We start from the raw sequence: 15245 nt of genomic DNA, 5'->3' as shown, positions 1-15245 counted from the left end.
AAATTAGAACTAAGCTCTAATCAAACCCTAAAAGAGGCAGCGAGCAAAGAAATGATGAATGGCGAAGCTCCCAATGAATGAGCATGATCAATAAAGAAAAGGGTACAAAGCCGATATAAACAACTACCACCGTCTAACAGTGACATCACTAGTTTACACTCTGGTGATGCAGATAGTAAAAACTACAGACATGGTAAAGAATGAGGGGGTGCTGGAATAATTACAAAATGGATTCATTGATGCAGTGTATCGAAGCAGCGGAAAAAGAACACATGGCCCTGTGGCGGGCATTTCTAGTTATCAAGGGAGCTTACGATAGTGTGATTCAAGGAGACCTCTGGGAAATACTGGGCACACTAGATGTAGAAGATGGAATAACTAATCTTCTGAAGGATATCTATAAAAGTAACATATGGTAGTTATCAAATTGGAAGAACAGGTTTTTGAGCCTATTGAGAATTAGCGTGAGCTGCGACAGGGATGTCCCTCGTCACCTTTGTTATGGTATATCTCCCGGAACTAGAAGCTAAATTAGAGGAGAGTCCACTCGAATTCAACCTCCAACTTAGCAAGCAAGAAAAACACATTGAACTGTCATTACCAGCATTAATAAATGCAGATGACATTGGCACTCGGCCACTAGGTACAGGTGAGCGTAAATCATACCTGCCTGCTGAAATGGAAGACTATGTTCCAGGGCAGTCCGCACTCTGGCTAGTTGTTGATTATTGAAGCAGCCATCTTTCCAGTTTTCCGTGCGTCTCCCGGCCGGCTCACTTCTTCCGAGTTGAAGACCTTTTGTAGCACGCGACAACTGGTGGAGCTGCTGGGTAACCCCCAGCTGATGTTCCAAACGCCTCCAGGTAGCTCTGTACCTGTAGTGACAACACCTGTTCACTGTCCAAGCTAAAAACTCTGAGGACTACTTCCTGAGCGTGCAGCTCTTCCCGAGTTGACGTCTGTAACACCCCCGAACCCTAGGGAAGGCGCTGCAGCCTCCAACGCACTGGAAAGCGCTGCGGTCACGCCTCCGACACTGTGGACGCCATGTGTGCTGAAGACGTTCCACAATTCTGTCTTGGAGGATTTCGAAGACTAGCTGGCTCCGTTTGAACGGGTCTCCGACGCCAATGGTTGGACAGACTTCGACAAGTAGAGGAACGTGTATTTCAGCTAGAATGACGGCACTCGTACTTGGTACGAAAACCATGAGCTTTTTTTCTCGTGGAGTGTCGTAAATAATTGCTGGGAAGTTGGGCCAATCCCGATCGCCGTGAACGAGCCGAGCAAGTGATTGAGTCGTGCTTCCAAATGCCGAACAAAAGTGTCATGATGTACGTCGAGGACATGGCGAGCCTCTTTCATCGAGCCGACCCTGACATGGGGGAAGAAAAGAAGTCCATATTTTAATGCGAGGAGTGAAAGAGCAGCTTTTCACTGGCCTCGTTCACTGTCCCCCAAAGGCCGTGGCGGAGTTTTCGACCGAAGCCACAACCATGGAACAAGTGCTGCGGCAGCCCTCTACTGTGTACGACCGGCAAGTGAGTGTCGCTTCGTCAGTAGGTCAGATTGGAGGTGCAGGAAGCCGCATCAACATCGAGTCTCTCTGCGACTTCATTCAATTGGTGGTGCGTGACGAACTACAAAAGATTCAGTGCCAGTCCCAACCTACTGCAGGGTCTATTTGCAGCCTCGTCAGAAACGAAGAACGACAGGCCTACTTCCTGAGCGTGTCACCTCCAAGTGTTACCTTCCAGTAATGTCCCGCTTGTCCCGACGGAGCCACATTGTCGATCACACGCAGAAGCTGTCAGTCGATATATTCCTGCTTCCCCATGCTTCGTTAATCCTATGCCTCAGGATGCACGTTTTGCGCTGTAGCTAATTCAGAACTTGGAAAATCGCCAGCCGCTTCCCGGAAAATCCGACTTAGGGCGCACACCAGACAGACGACCACTGCGTTATCACTATGGTGAAGCTAGACATGTGTACCGGGAATGTCCGTATCACCGCCTCGTACTACAGGGTTTTGCCGTCGACTGGCGACGACCGAGATTCGGCGAAAGACCATAAGCTATTGAAGATTACCTTTCACAACAGCGCATGCCACTGCGGATGCCCCATCCCAAAGGCGATCATCTACAAATTTCCGAGCCTCCCAAAGGCGTCTCCGGCGCGCTCGCCTAGCCCAAGGCGGGAAAACTAACGACAGCGACCTTCGGCAGCAAGGAACTAACACTCGACGCCAGCAAGGCTTCCCACCTACTCAAGCGCGGACCCGTAGTGATTCCCCGAAGACAGCGACGAAAGCCAGAAGCAGATTTTCTTTGAATATACATGTGGTAGTCGACGGTCACCACGACGTTAGTGCATTATTGTACACAGGTGCGGACTATTTGTTCATGAGCTGACAACTAGCAGCGCACATATATAAAGTTGTGACGCCTTGGTACGAAGCACAAACTTGTACTGCTGGCGGGCACGTAGTCACCCCAATGGGCATGTGCACTCTCAGAGCGAGCATTCGAGGCCGTACATTTCTTGCCAGCTGCCTCGTACTTCATGACTCTTCCCGAGACCTAATCCTGAGAGTCGACTTGTTGCAGGAGCATGGAACTATTATCAATGTACGAGAGCGTACTGTGACGTTCTTGGCAGCTGGATCCCCCGACAAATCTGATGACATCCGTGACAGCAAGTTTTGCGTTTCTGCCGACAGCATCACGTTGCCTCCGCGTTCAAGCGTTCTAGTTGATGTGGTGTCCGACAAGTTACGGGATGGTGACGTCATCACCGAAGGCAACTTGGCACTTTTGTTCGCGCTAGGTGTTTGCGCTGCACGCAGCCTCGTCACGCTTTATGACGGATACTCTGCCTTCCTTGCGAATTATTTCAGTAGCGAGTAGCGAAACGTGTTTTGTGACACCACATCGCTTTCGCCTACCGTATTGGAGATGTTTCTAAATGCTTCACATCTACATCAGCCGACGACAGGCTTCGACTGACGCCAAGCGACGTGACTTCACTTCTAGCAAGGTTGATGTCAACTCGATGCCCTCGGAACAACAGACCAAGCTACGTGAACTGCCATATCAATTTAAAGAGTGCTTCGCGTCCACCTCAAAGGTTCATGAGACACCGATACCCAAACACCAAATATTTACGTAAACTGACGCCTCGCCCGTAAAACAACACCCTTACTGCATTTCGGCAAAGAAACGTGACGTGATAAATGCTTAAGTTGAAGACATGTAGCATGGTGACGTAATTAAACTTTCTTAGAGTGCCTGGTCATCTCCCGTCATGCTCCCGAAGAAAAATATGGATCAATGCGCTTCTGCGTGGACTACAGGACACTTAACAGCGTGACTAAAGAAGATGTCTATCCGCTGCCCCGCATCGACGATTTCCTCGGCAGATTGTGGCGGGCCAATTATTTTGCATCCTTAGGCTTGAAAAGTGACTACTCGCCGATCAAAGTTGATGAACGAGATCATGAAAAAGCCGCCTTTGTTACACCGCTTTGCCCAATGAATAGAAAGTGCTTTCCTCCAACCTCTGTTCTGCACCTGCCACATTCTACAGAATAATAGACACTGTTCTTACCCGTCTAAAGTGGAACATATACCTAGTTTATCTGGATGATGTTGTGCTTTCAGCGACTTTTGAGGAGCACCGGAAGCCTCTGCAGAATGTGCTGGAAGCGTTCCGCTCTGCTAACCTGACAGTGAAGCCAGAAAAATGCCACTTTGGTTACAAGGAACTTAAGCTTCTCGGCCATGTTGTCAGTGCGCATGGTATTCGACCAGGCTCTGACAAAAGTGATGCCGTGGCTTGGTTTCCTGTTCCACGTGATAAAAAGGCAGTACGTCGCTTTCTAAGGCTCGGCGCGTACTATCGCCGCTATAGAGCCAATTTTTCTAGGATTGGTGAACAGCTCACTCGACTCACTTGTGATGATGTTCCATTCGTCTAGGAGAAGAGCTGGACGCAGCTTTCTCTGAACTATGGGAGTGTTTGCAAACACCACCACGAGTATTCACTCCCTTTCATTAAGACGCTGGTACGAAAATTCATACTGACGTCAGGAACGTGGGTCTTGGTGCTGTCCTCCTCCAACAACAAGAGGGCAAAGAGCGAGTGATGGCGTGCTCTAGCCGTACTCTTAACCGCACCGAGGTCAACTACTCCACGTCAGAGAAAGAGTGCTTTGCTGTTGTATGGGCCACGATGAAATTTAGGCCTTACCTTTACGGACGCCACTTCAAGGTAGTGACCGACTATTATTCGTTGTGCTGGTTAGCCAACATACGGGACGCGTTGGGACGACTGACACGATAGATTCTTCGTCTGTAGGAATACGATTTCATGATCGCTTACAAATCGGGTGGCACAAAGATGCTGATTCATTGTCCCGTGTACCTGTCGAAGTTTGTGGCCACGACACCGAGGATGACAGTGGTTTTCTTGGGGCCCTTACTACAACAGATCTGATTGTACGACGACACGGACGACGAAACTTGCACAGTGATTGAAAACCTTGTAGAACACAGCTCTTCGATACCTCGATGTATTTTTTACGTCTGTCGTCGTTCCGTCTGCGAGATGGGGTCCTGTATGGGAACAACTCCAACGATAATGAGAAAAACTATCTTCCAGTTGTGCCAAATGACATGCGTGACGACATTCTTCTCGCCCACCACGATGAGCCCACATCTGGTCACTTAGGTTCCTCTGGAACTCTCGATCGAGTTCGACAAGCGTACTACTGCCCTAGGCTTTTTGCATCCGTTAAGTGATACGTGAAAATCTGCTGAGAATGTGAACGCTGCAGATCCCTGCCACTGAAGCCCGCGGGGCTTCTTCAAATAATAAAACCACCTAGAGTGCCATTTCATCAAATAGCAATGGATTTACTGGGGCCCTTTATGCTATCAACTGCCAACAACAAGTGGATCGTAGTAGCCACCGACTATTTGACGAAGTACGCCAAACCTAAGGCACCACAGCACGGTACGGGCTCCGACGTCGCGTAATTCTTGATGGACCAGATCGTTGTTCGACATGGTGCCCCGTGGTGCGTGATCACAGACAGAGGAACAGCATTCATGGCCCAGCTCATTCATGACGTATTCAAGCTCAGCTACACGAACCATCACAAGACAATGGCATATCATCCGCAGGGCAACGGCTTGACAAAGCGGAGCGACTCAACATACCATCGCTGACATGTTATTCTTGTACGTAGATGTCCAGCATAAAACCTGGGATCAGGTGCTACCGTACGTCAAATTCGCGTGCAATACTGCCGTCCAGGAAACTACTAGATTCACGCCTATCCATCTTTTCTATGAACGTGACGTCCAGACCATGCTGGATGTGATGCTTCCACACAACTGCGATGCTTTGATCACTCCTGACGCTGTGCAGCTTACCCAGTACACCGAAAAGCACGCCAGTTAGCTCGCCCACACATTACGCACCAGTAGAGTACAGACGCATGCCGCTACAACGCTCGCCCTTGACAAGTTTATTACCATCCAGGTGATCAAGTTTAGGTGTGGACTCCCGTCCGACACCAAAGATTGTCAGAAAAACTACTCAGCTGCTGCTTCGGACCGCAAAAAGTGTTGCGACGCGTGAGCGATATGAATTATGAGGTAGTCCCTGACGGCGCCTTCTCGCCGCGGCAGCGAAGGCACTCCTCGGAGATTGTGCCATAGTGCGTATGAAGCCGTACTTCACGCGGTAGTGCGACTGCGCATGAACCTAAATGCTGTATTTTTTTTCTTTTTTATGCGTGTATTTTCGTTGGTTTGCCCCGAATTTGCCTTTTTACTTTCCGAGCATTAGAGAGATGCTGATTTTTTTCAGAGGAGGAATATTGCGACTTGGCCGCTAGGTATGGCAAGCGGAAGCCATGGCTGTGCGATAGAATGGAAGAGGATGTTCTGGGACAGCGCGCCCTCTGGCTAGTTGTTGTTGCTTATTGAAGCAGCGATCTTGCCAGTTTTCGGTGTGGCTCCCCGCCGGCTCAATTCTTCCGAGTTGAAGACCTTTTGTGGCGCGTGACAAAATAGATATAATCGCCGACAACAAGGGAGATCTGCAGGGATTTATATAAATCTGTGGAAATGAGGAAAATTGGTAAAATTTGAAGTTCAGCAGAGAAAAACTGGCAATCTTAATTTTTGATGATAACAAAAGCCATGAACATAACATACAGGAAGTCACGCTAGACATATTGGATAAATACAAATACTTGGGCGCATAGATAAATAACGGGGCTGGGGATCCGAAGGAGCATGAAAGATACGTAATGACTAAGGGCACTAGGAATGCAGCTGTAATGAAAAATAGGGCACTGTGGAACTACTGTAGGTATGACATCGTTAGAGGGATTTGGAAAGGTGCCATGGTCCCGGGTTTGAGGTTCGGCAGTGTGGTATTGTGAATGAAATCAGAAGTTCAAGCAAGATCGGAAATAAAACAACGTGGCATAGGTAGATTTGCTTCTGGGGAAAACGGGAATACCGCCAATCAGGGGGAACAGGGAGACATGAAATGAACATCGTTTGAGTGCAGAAAATCTAGCAGCAAGATAAAATTTGGGGGGTGATTGAGAAAAATGGGAGAGGAGCGTTGGGATAGAAAAGTGTTGAGCTACTTGTACACAAAGAATGTCGATAATAATTGAAGGAAACGAACTCAAAAATTGTCAAGCAAGTATTTAGACAACAGCAGAATACCAAGCAAAAAGAAAACATTGGTTAAGAAGAAGGAGAAGGAAATAGAGAGGGACTTGTGGAAGATGGAAATGCTTACGAAACCATCCCTTGAGACCTTTCGAACTTTAAAGCAGGAAATTGCAAGGGAAAAGATGTAAGATAATTCTCTGAGTAGTTCTCTGCTCTTCGAGGTTAGAACGGGAGTATTAATGACCACGACGTACCGAGCAAAATAGAAACGCATAGACACGGTATGTAGTGCATGCGGAGAGGAGGAGGAACCGGCTAAAGATTTCATAGTGTTCTGTAAAAGGCTCCACCCTTTAGTCAAAGATAATCGCGCAAAATGTTTCAAAGCATTCGGGTTTAGGGACAGTGAAGGCAAAATAGACTTTAAACGAGTAGAAACAACTAGGAGGAGGCTAACTGATTGGTGACTACAATTGCGGTGCGAGTGAAATTTAATGCTAAACACACAGTGATAGTTTACTTTGTGGCTAGGTGACGTGAGCCACTGCCCGTTCTCAAGGGCACAGCTGGATATATTCACTCATCCATCCATCCATTATGTGACAAAAAGATGCCTCTTGAAATGTCCGCTAGATGGATAGACTTGTATATAATCAATAAACGATGAAAAGAAGCTTCTTGGCGTCACCCGATTGTCCTCTCTAGTAACCATCTCTCTCGGCTATGTGAAACAGGAAATTTAAGTTCTTGAAATGTCCGCTAGATGACGGCACTTGTTTTAAAATATTATATGAAAAGATGCAAATGGTGGTACTTGAAGTGCTCACTCAATGGACGTTCATACAGACAGACAGACGGACAGACGCACGGACGTACACATCGAACCCCGCCGATCTCGAGAGAGCAGTATCCCCCGCCTTCATCGCCAGGGAATACTGGAGGCATCTGAGGCTGTTTCATAAGTACTTGTGCGGTGTTACCTGACTATTCATACTGGTAGCATCTTTTGATTTCTCCTTGATATGAGGTGGAACGAACTAAACTCAGGTCTGCAAATTATTGAAGACGGCAACTTTCGCTCTGATGTACAGGCGTCACTTACACGAGTCGACTGAGTGGTAGTTTTGGCTACGCTGTCTTGTGTCTGCGGTGCTTCAAACTATACCTCACACCAAAACCAATAACGTAATCATGCTGAGGCACGCAGGCTACTAGAGTGGCTGAGTGGGCTAGTTGGCTGGGCATACTCAAGGTTAACAGCGCGAAAATAACAGACAGCGGACAGGATAAAGAATAGACATGCACTTTATTTTGCATCTTTTTTTACTGTTTTTTTTACTTTTCACTCGTGCATATATTAGAGTCTTGTCGATAAAACTTCTGGAGGAAGTCGGCGCTTGTCCCGTCTTTTTCTTGTCAGCCTTGTATTACCGCGTTATTAAAGTGAAGTATGCGCAGAGTAGCAGTTGCGCAAACGTTTGCTTACTCTTAACTAGGACTGTCGAAGCCCAAATCAGTCGAATGCTAAAGATATCATCCAACTGTCGAGTTCTTTGTCGCAAGAACAACACGAGTGCGTGATGCGTCCGAGATTAACCCGGCTTGGTGCTCGTGCCATGATTGTCGCTGCGTGGCTATTTTATAGGACACGCAGAGTCTTCTATGCAGTCGCGAGCACGATATTTAAATGCGGCCAAAATGTCGCGGCAATATTGGCGAGTTGTACCACTGTGGACGCCTACTACTGCTCTCGCAGAGGTGAGAAATTCTACCCCTCAAGATTTGTTGCCTTACTGTTGTTTTCATCGACCTTCATACAATTGTTTCTAATACGGACATTTAGAACACATAAATAATACGCTCTCTCTGATCCATTGATCTTCCGAACTCGCGCACAGCATTGTGAAATTCAACTATACTTCAATTTGCGGTGATGTCCTCCAACCACGTATTCAGCACAGTGAAAGACACTGAGAAATACTGGAACATTTTTCTGGAGATGCAGCTGGCTTCCACCGTTCCGCCCCGCCGCGGTGGTCTAGTGGCTAAGGTACTCGGCTGCTGACCCGCAGGGCGCGGGTTCGAATCCCGGCTGCGGCGGCTGCATTTCCGATGGAGGCGGAAATGTTGTAGGCCCGTGTGCTCAGATTTGGGTGCACGTTGAAGAACCCCAGTTGGTCTAAATTTCCGGAGCCCTCCACTACGGCGTCTCTCATAATCATATAGTGGTTTTGGGACGTTAAACCCCACATATCAATCAATCAGCTTCCACCGTTCCCATAGCCGTAATAAATCGTCGGGCAGCATTGGTATCGATTCAATACGGCCTCTTCCTACGCCTGCTGCTAGAGACCCATGAGTAATTGCAGCAGTTAACCAGCTTATGTAATTTGCTGGGACTGCGGTGCGACTCGCGGCAACTGCAGCACGTATCGTCGTCACTTTGCGGGTTCACTGTTTTAATATACGTGAACGGCCCCACTAGCAATTCATCATTCACCGATAGTGCCAAATAGTGCCACGTGGTTCATCGCACGACTACAGCTTATGATTCACACAAAAATAGTAATAAAGGTACTAATATTTAAAGGTATTGCAAAGTTAAAGGTATTGCAAAAACAAGCAATTCGACTCATAATTTTCGCTTCACGTCAAGCGCCATCATATGAGGTTTTTCGCCACCTTGACGTGTTACCAATCTACCAAATGTACGTTTACAATGTCTGTGTTTTGTTTTTCAAAATTTTCCAGCGTACCCTCACTATCGACATCTTTCCTATTACCTTGTTGTGTAATTCCAATAATACTAGATTCGCGGTCGCCCATAACCTGTTATTGCCTATAGTTCGCAATAATTATGGAAAAATGAGAATTGTTTTTTCATCTAATTCATTATGGAATTCTTTATCACATGATGTGAAAGACTTAATGCACATTCATGTTTTTAAGAGGAAATTGAAAAAGTCTCTATTAAACGTATAACTGCTAGAGTTTGTTAAGTTTTGTTATCTTGCCTTGTTTGTAGAAGAAAAAGTTCGAAATGTTCCGTGACTTGCTCTTTCGTTATTCATATTTTAGCTTTTTCATTGTAATAACATAGGAGGTCCCGCCTGCGGTCTACTACCTTGGGACCTCCTCCTGCATACTTACTCACAATGTACACTTCTGATGCTAATAAAGAAACATTGACATTGACATTGAGGGCACCTAAACGGTACGCTCGTTCAGAAGCTTTTAGTGTAGCTCGCATGCGTCCACAGATCTTGGAATGCCATTCGGCCCTTCACACAACCCCATAACGACGTTACTCGGAGTACCACAGGTCTTTCACCTTATCTGCCTAAAGCTGCGGCTATGATACCTGACAACGACTGCAAATATTTAGAAAGGTGGACCCTTCAATAATATCTCAACACAGTTGCTGAATGATTATGGTGACTTTGCGAAAAGTATGCACAGAATATACGTACATATCTGAAAGTAGTGGCTGAGAATCGCCAAGCGCATTACATCCTTGATGAGCAGGAAACAAGATTCATCGGCTTTTTTAGAGCCATACAATATGTCTGGGTCTGTGAATTTCGCCAACTGTCTATAGAAGCTCCAGGCAACCATGTATTGCAGACCAGTTTTTCCAACGTCCTTGTCTTCAAAAAGTTTCTTGAGCATCCTGGTACTTTGGATGAAGTGCCTAATTTGGTCGTCACCAACATAATGTCCATCGGTGTATTTGTAGAACAGCGCACCCCATTCCTCTGGTAAGAAATAAATGAAAATGACATGAGATAGTACATTTCCACCCCTTTCATATCCCCGTGAGCATTGTTATACCTGCTATAGTCCACACATAAACATAGGTTTTTAGTTCATTATAGATAATGTAGTGACATGATCAATGATCAATGGTCAATGGCGAGGGCTCCCACTTACGAGTTTGCTCTCATGGTGTGGCCTGGCTGTCCAGGCAAGACTTCTTTTACCAGATTTTCCGCACGTGTTGTGCTCTCCGGGTAAGAGGCGTGTCGGTGTTACCACTAGAACGCCGATGAATTCACAGTTTCGTAAAATAACCGTACTTTGGTTTTTTGACGAGAATCGCTGAAAAGGCAATGTAGACGGCAGTGGGCCTGCAAGAAGACGCTCGTAGTTGTGCACTGCAGGAGTGCTTCACCTCTACGGGCGTTCTCGTTTTTGCCTAACTTTTCATAATAAACGATGGTTCTCATCAAACTTATAGTTGTGGGCATAATGTTTAAATGTGGGCCTTCATTGCTGCCCATTCTGCATAATTGGAATAATTTCTACATAGTCAATATATTTATTTAATATGGCGAGTACGTTACTTGAAGAGAAGCAGCAATAACGAGCAACACGAGGTAGAGCCAGACGCAAGCACAGTGGAAACTAGCAACTGCATTTTATGGAAGAGAAGCTATATGTCATGGAGCTTCTCAATGAATGTTCGGCTCGTCAGTACGACTTGCAAAGCTGCCCAGCGGAAGGCAAAAGCCTCAATTATAGTTCTTATCTTTGAAACACACTAAATTCCTTGTAATGAGGTAAAATTCGTCTCTTGCGGCGGTAGCCCTATATATGACTGTGCATTCAAGCTTACACCGGGGGACGTTTTAGGTTAAATTGACGTGCTTGGCACGCGTTGTCAGGTTCTTTGTAAGAGTGATTTTCCTCTATGAAGGCGCAGTTGCCTGTTCCAGCGGTGTTCGCGTCTTTCCCAGGACAAACAAGAACAAGTAAAGATAAATAGGAAGAGCTGAAGTCGACGAAATGGGAACTACAACAGGGTGGGAGATGATCAAAAAGTAATGCACGTGGGGACGTCGTATTGAACGGGCACCCACAGGGGAGAAAGGGGGCAGGCACAGCGCAAAAGAGGGTAGATTGTCCGAGAAGACTGGGTCCCATCCTAGTATTGCCAAGCCTCGAGAGGCGGCTCAGTTGCAGGTTCGGTGAGCGGTTGTCCGCTCACTCTCTGCAGTTATCTAGCCGGCCTGCTGTGCGATGAGTGGCCGGGACTGCTCAGCGCGCGTGACGCCGATCTTCAACAAACCCGGGCTCACAGCCACCCGTCTGCCCCTCAAAGGCGCATGAACCAAGGTGTCTGGGTCGGGACATGCTATAAGCGCCTGCCTGCAGTGGCCGTGTTCAGTGGCGGAATGAACAATAATTGTTTATTCGCAGTGGGGCGCGCCACAGGTTTGTCTGCCGATGCTATCATGCAGTTATATGACGAGGAAAAGACGAGATAGAGAGAAGAGTGACTCGAGGCACAGGAGGCTTCACAAGAACAGCAGGAGCCCGCTAACAACAAAAGAACGCGGCAAGGCCACCAGGGACCGCACTAAGGCAGCAGATGAACTTGCATATAAAGATCTAATGACAGAAAGATTTACTTGAGAACAAATCCCAGTTGCATGTAGTGACCAGTGAAGGGGCAGCACGTGCAGCATCATATAGTGTACCCCAACATTTAGACAAAGTATGCCCTCAAAAGTTTATAGTGCCATTTGATGACAGGAGAGACAAGTTGAACGCGCATATTCAGCGCTTTGAAAAAATCGCAACAACGCAATCGTGGCAGAAGAGCGATTCAACCACTAGGCATGGGATGTGTCTGGTGGGGTAGATTTGGTGTTTTGGGGGCGAAGTTTATTAAGACGTCACAATGTCCACCGTCTCCCGTCTGTCCGTAACACGTCTTCATCTGTCTGACATTTCTGAACAATTTTCCTTGTAACCTTCAACTTATAAGCAACAGAGGGCGTTGGTGATAACCGTTTTGCATGCAACCTTCAACTTATAAGCAACAGTAGGCGCTGTGGTTAATTGTAGATGTGATGGTGCTGCTGTCAATGATATATATATATATATATATATATATATATATATATATATATATATATATATATATATATATATATATATATATATATATATATATATATATATATATATTGTGGAGACGTTTATTGGCGGACACTTGTCGATGATGCTTTACAGCGACAGTCAATGCGGGTACCGACTCTCTGCACGAGCTGCTATTCTTTTTGCTAAAAAGGGCGACCCACTGTTCGAAGGCTTCGCCACAACTACCCCGGGTACGAAGAGGGAGCCGCCTGGCGACCTAACAGCTGGTTACGATGAGCGGGTCGTGCTAGGCTTTCAGGCGCTCCACGTTGACAATGTCGCGCCCTCGACGGCGCATGTCCGAAGATGTTTCGATGGGTTCGATCAAGTAATTTACAAGGGAAGTGCGTTCGACGACACGGTAGGGGCCTTCGTATTTGGGCAATAGTTTTGAAGATAGGCCAGATGATGTGGTAGGGATCGAGAGCCAGACGAGCGCTTCATGGAGGAACGTGGGTGCAGTAGTGCTGGTGTCAGCGCGAATGCCTTTTTGCCACTCTTGATCATGCGCTGTAGAGGTCCTTGCAAGCTCTCGACACTCTTCAGCAAGCTTGGCTGTAGCAGAAATAGGCGCCCACTCGGACGGATCTGGCGTGTACAGAAGTATAGTGTCGATGGTGTGCGACGGGTGCCTTTCATATAATAAAAAGAAAGGTGAAAAGCCAGTAGTGCTCTGAGGGGCGGTGTTATATGCGTAGGTGACAAAGGGTAGAATGGCATCCCAATTTTGAGAATGGCTTCGACGACTTCAGACAGGAAGACGCGGCCTCGATCACTGAGCAGTTCCCGAGGTGGACCGTGTCGCAGCATGAATTGTTGAAGCAGGAAGGCGGCCACATCACTCGCTGTAGCCGCGGGGAGAGCGGCAGTTTCGGCGTATCGCGTGAGGTGGTCCACAGCAACAATGGCCCTGCGGTTACCAGCCGACGTTAGTGGAAGTGCCCATACAAATCAATGCCAACACCCCAAATGGCCTGGCAGGGCAAGGTAGAGGTTGCAGACCTACCGGCGACAGGTGCGTTGAAGTTTTGCGGCGCAAACATTCTATGCAGGAGCGAACAAATTTCTGCACGTAGCGGTACATGCCGCGCCAAAAGTACCGTTGGCGAATGCGGTGCTAAGTCTTCCATACCCCGGAGTGCGCACATTGCGGATCAGAATGAAAGAATTCGCATATGTCAGAGCGCAGATTGCGGGGTATGACTAGTAGCCACTGGGGGCCGTCACCGTTGTAATTGCGTCGGTGGAGGAGGTTTTCGCGAACGGCGAAATGGTGGGCTTGACGACGCAACGTGCGAGTGGATGGAGTGAATGGATCAGTCAGCAAGTCTATCAGTGCGGCAATCCATTGATTCTTGCGCTGTTCAGTAGCAACGGCATGAATGCTAATGAAAGAAACGGCAAGGTGAGACGCTGAGTCATGGGCATCGTCGTCAGGCAAGGAAGAGCGCGACAAGGCGTCGGCGTCAGCATGTTGCCTTCCGTTGCCGTACAGCACGCGGATGTCGTAGTCTTTCTGGCGAAATGCCCACCGGGCGAGACGGCCTGAGGGATCTTTCAATGACGACAACCAGCATAGTGCGTGAAGTGCGTGACCACATCGAATGGGCGACCATACAAATAAGGTCGGAACTTGTTAAGGGCCCAGACGATTGCCAAACATTCTTTCTCAGTGACGGTGTAATTAGTTTTGGCTTTTGTAAGCGTACGGCTTGCTTACGCCACGACATATTCCGGGAACCCTGGTTTGCGTTGCGCAAGGACAGCGCCGACACCGACACCACTGGCGTCCGTGTGTACCTCTGTAGGGGCCGTAGGGTCGTAGTGGCGGAGTATGGGAGGCGACGTCAACAAACGACGGAGCGTTGTGAATGCGTCATCACACTGTGATGACCACAAATTGAGAGGCCCGTTACTTCCGAGGAGCTTCGTCAGTGGCGATACGATAGACGCGAAGTTTCGGATGAAGCACCGGAAGTAGGAACACAGCCCTACGAAACTGCGCAGTTCCTTGACGGTGTTGGCTTGGGGAACTCGGTCACGGCCCGAAGCTTGGCTGGATCGGGGAGGATTCCGTCCTTGGACAAGACGTAGCCGAGTATTGTCAACTGCCGAGCTGCAAATCGGCACTTCTTTAGATTCAGTTGCAGACTGGCGTCACTCAGATGCGTTAAAACATGCCGCAGGCGTTGAAGATGCGTGGAGAAGTCCGGAGCGAAAACAACGACGTCATCGAGGTAGCACAGGCACGTATGCCAATTCAGGTCACACAGAACGGTATCCATCATGCGCTGAATGGTGACAGGCGCATTGCACAGCCCAAACAGCTTGACGTTCAATTCGTACAAGCCGTCGGGAGTAACAAAAGCGGTCTTCGGTCGAGCGTCCTCAGCCATAGGTACTTGCCAGTACCCTGAGCGCAAATCGAGAGATGAAAAGAATTCGGCTCCTTGCAGCCTGTAAATCGCGTCATCTACACGCGGTAGTAGGTACACGTTCTTACGAGTGATCTTGTTGAGGCGCCGGTAGTCCACACAGAACCGCACAGAACCGTCCTTCTTCACGACAAGAACGACAGGAGACGCCCAGGGGCTGTTAGAGGGTCGAATAACATGGCGGCGA

General features: G+C 47.8%; 1 protein-coding gene across 1 annotated transcript in view; it reads right to left on the bottom strand.

The window, feature by feature from the left end:
- Nucleotides 1–15245, bottom strand: part of LOC142803543 (neprilysin-1-like) — a 153934-nt gene that overhangs the window by 45155 nt on the left and 93534 nt on the right. The window contains exon 8 of the mRNA XM_075888670.1: nucleotides 10169–10453. Coding sequence (XP_075744785.1) covers nucleotides 10169–10453 — 285 coding nt within the window. The remainder of the gene's footprint in view (nucleotides 1–10168; nucleotides 10454–15245) is intronic.

The sequence above is a fragment of the Rhipicephalus microplus genome, chromosome 3 (genome assembly GCF_043290135.1).
Source record: "Rhipicephalus microplus isolate Deutch F79 chromosome 3, USDA_Rmic, whole genome shotgun sequence".
In the NCBI taxonomy this organism is placed as follows: Eukaryota; Metazoa; Arthropoda; class Arachnida; order Ixodida; family Ixodidae; genus Rhipicephalus; species Rhipicephalus microplus.
The sequence above is the reverse complement of the archived record's forward strand: the minus strand, read 5'-3'. Positions and strand labels throughout refer to the sequence as shown.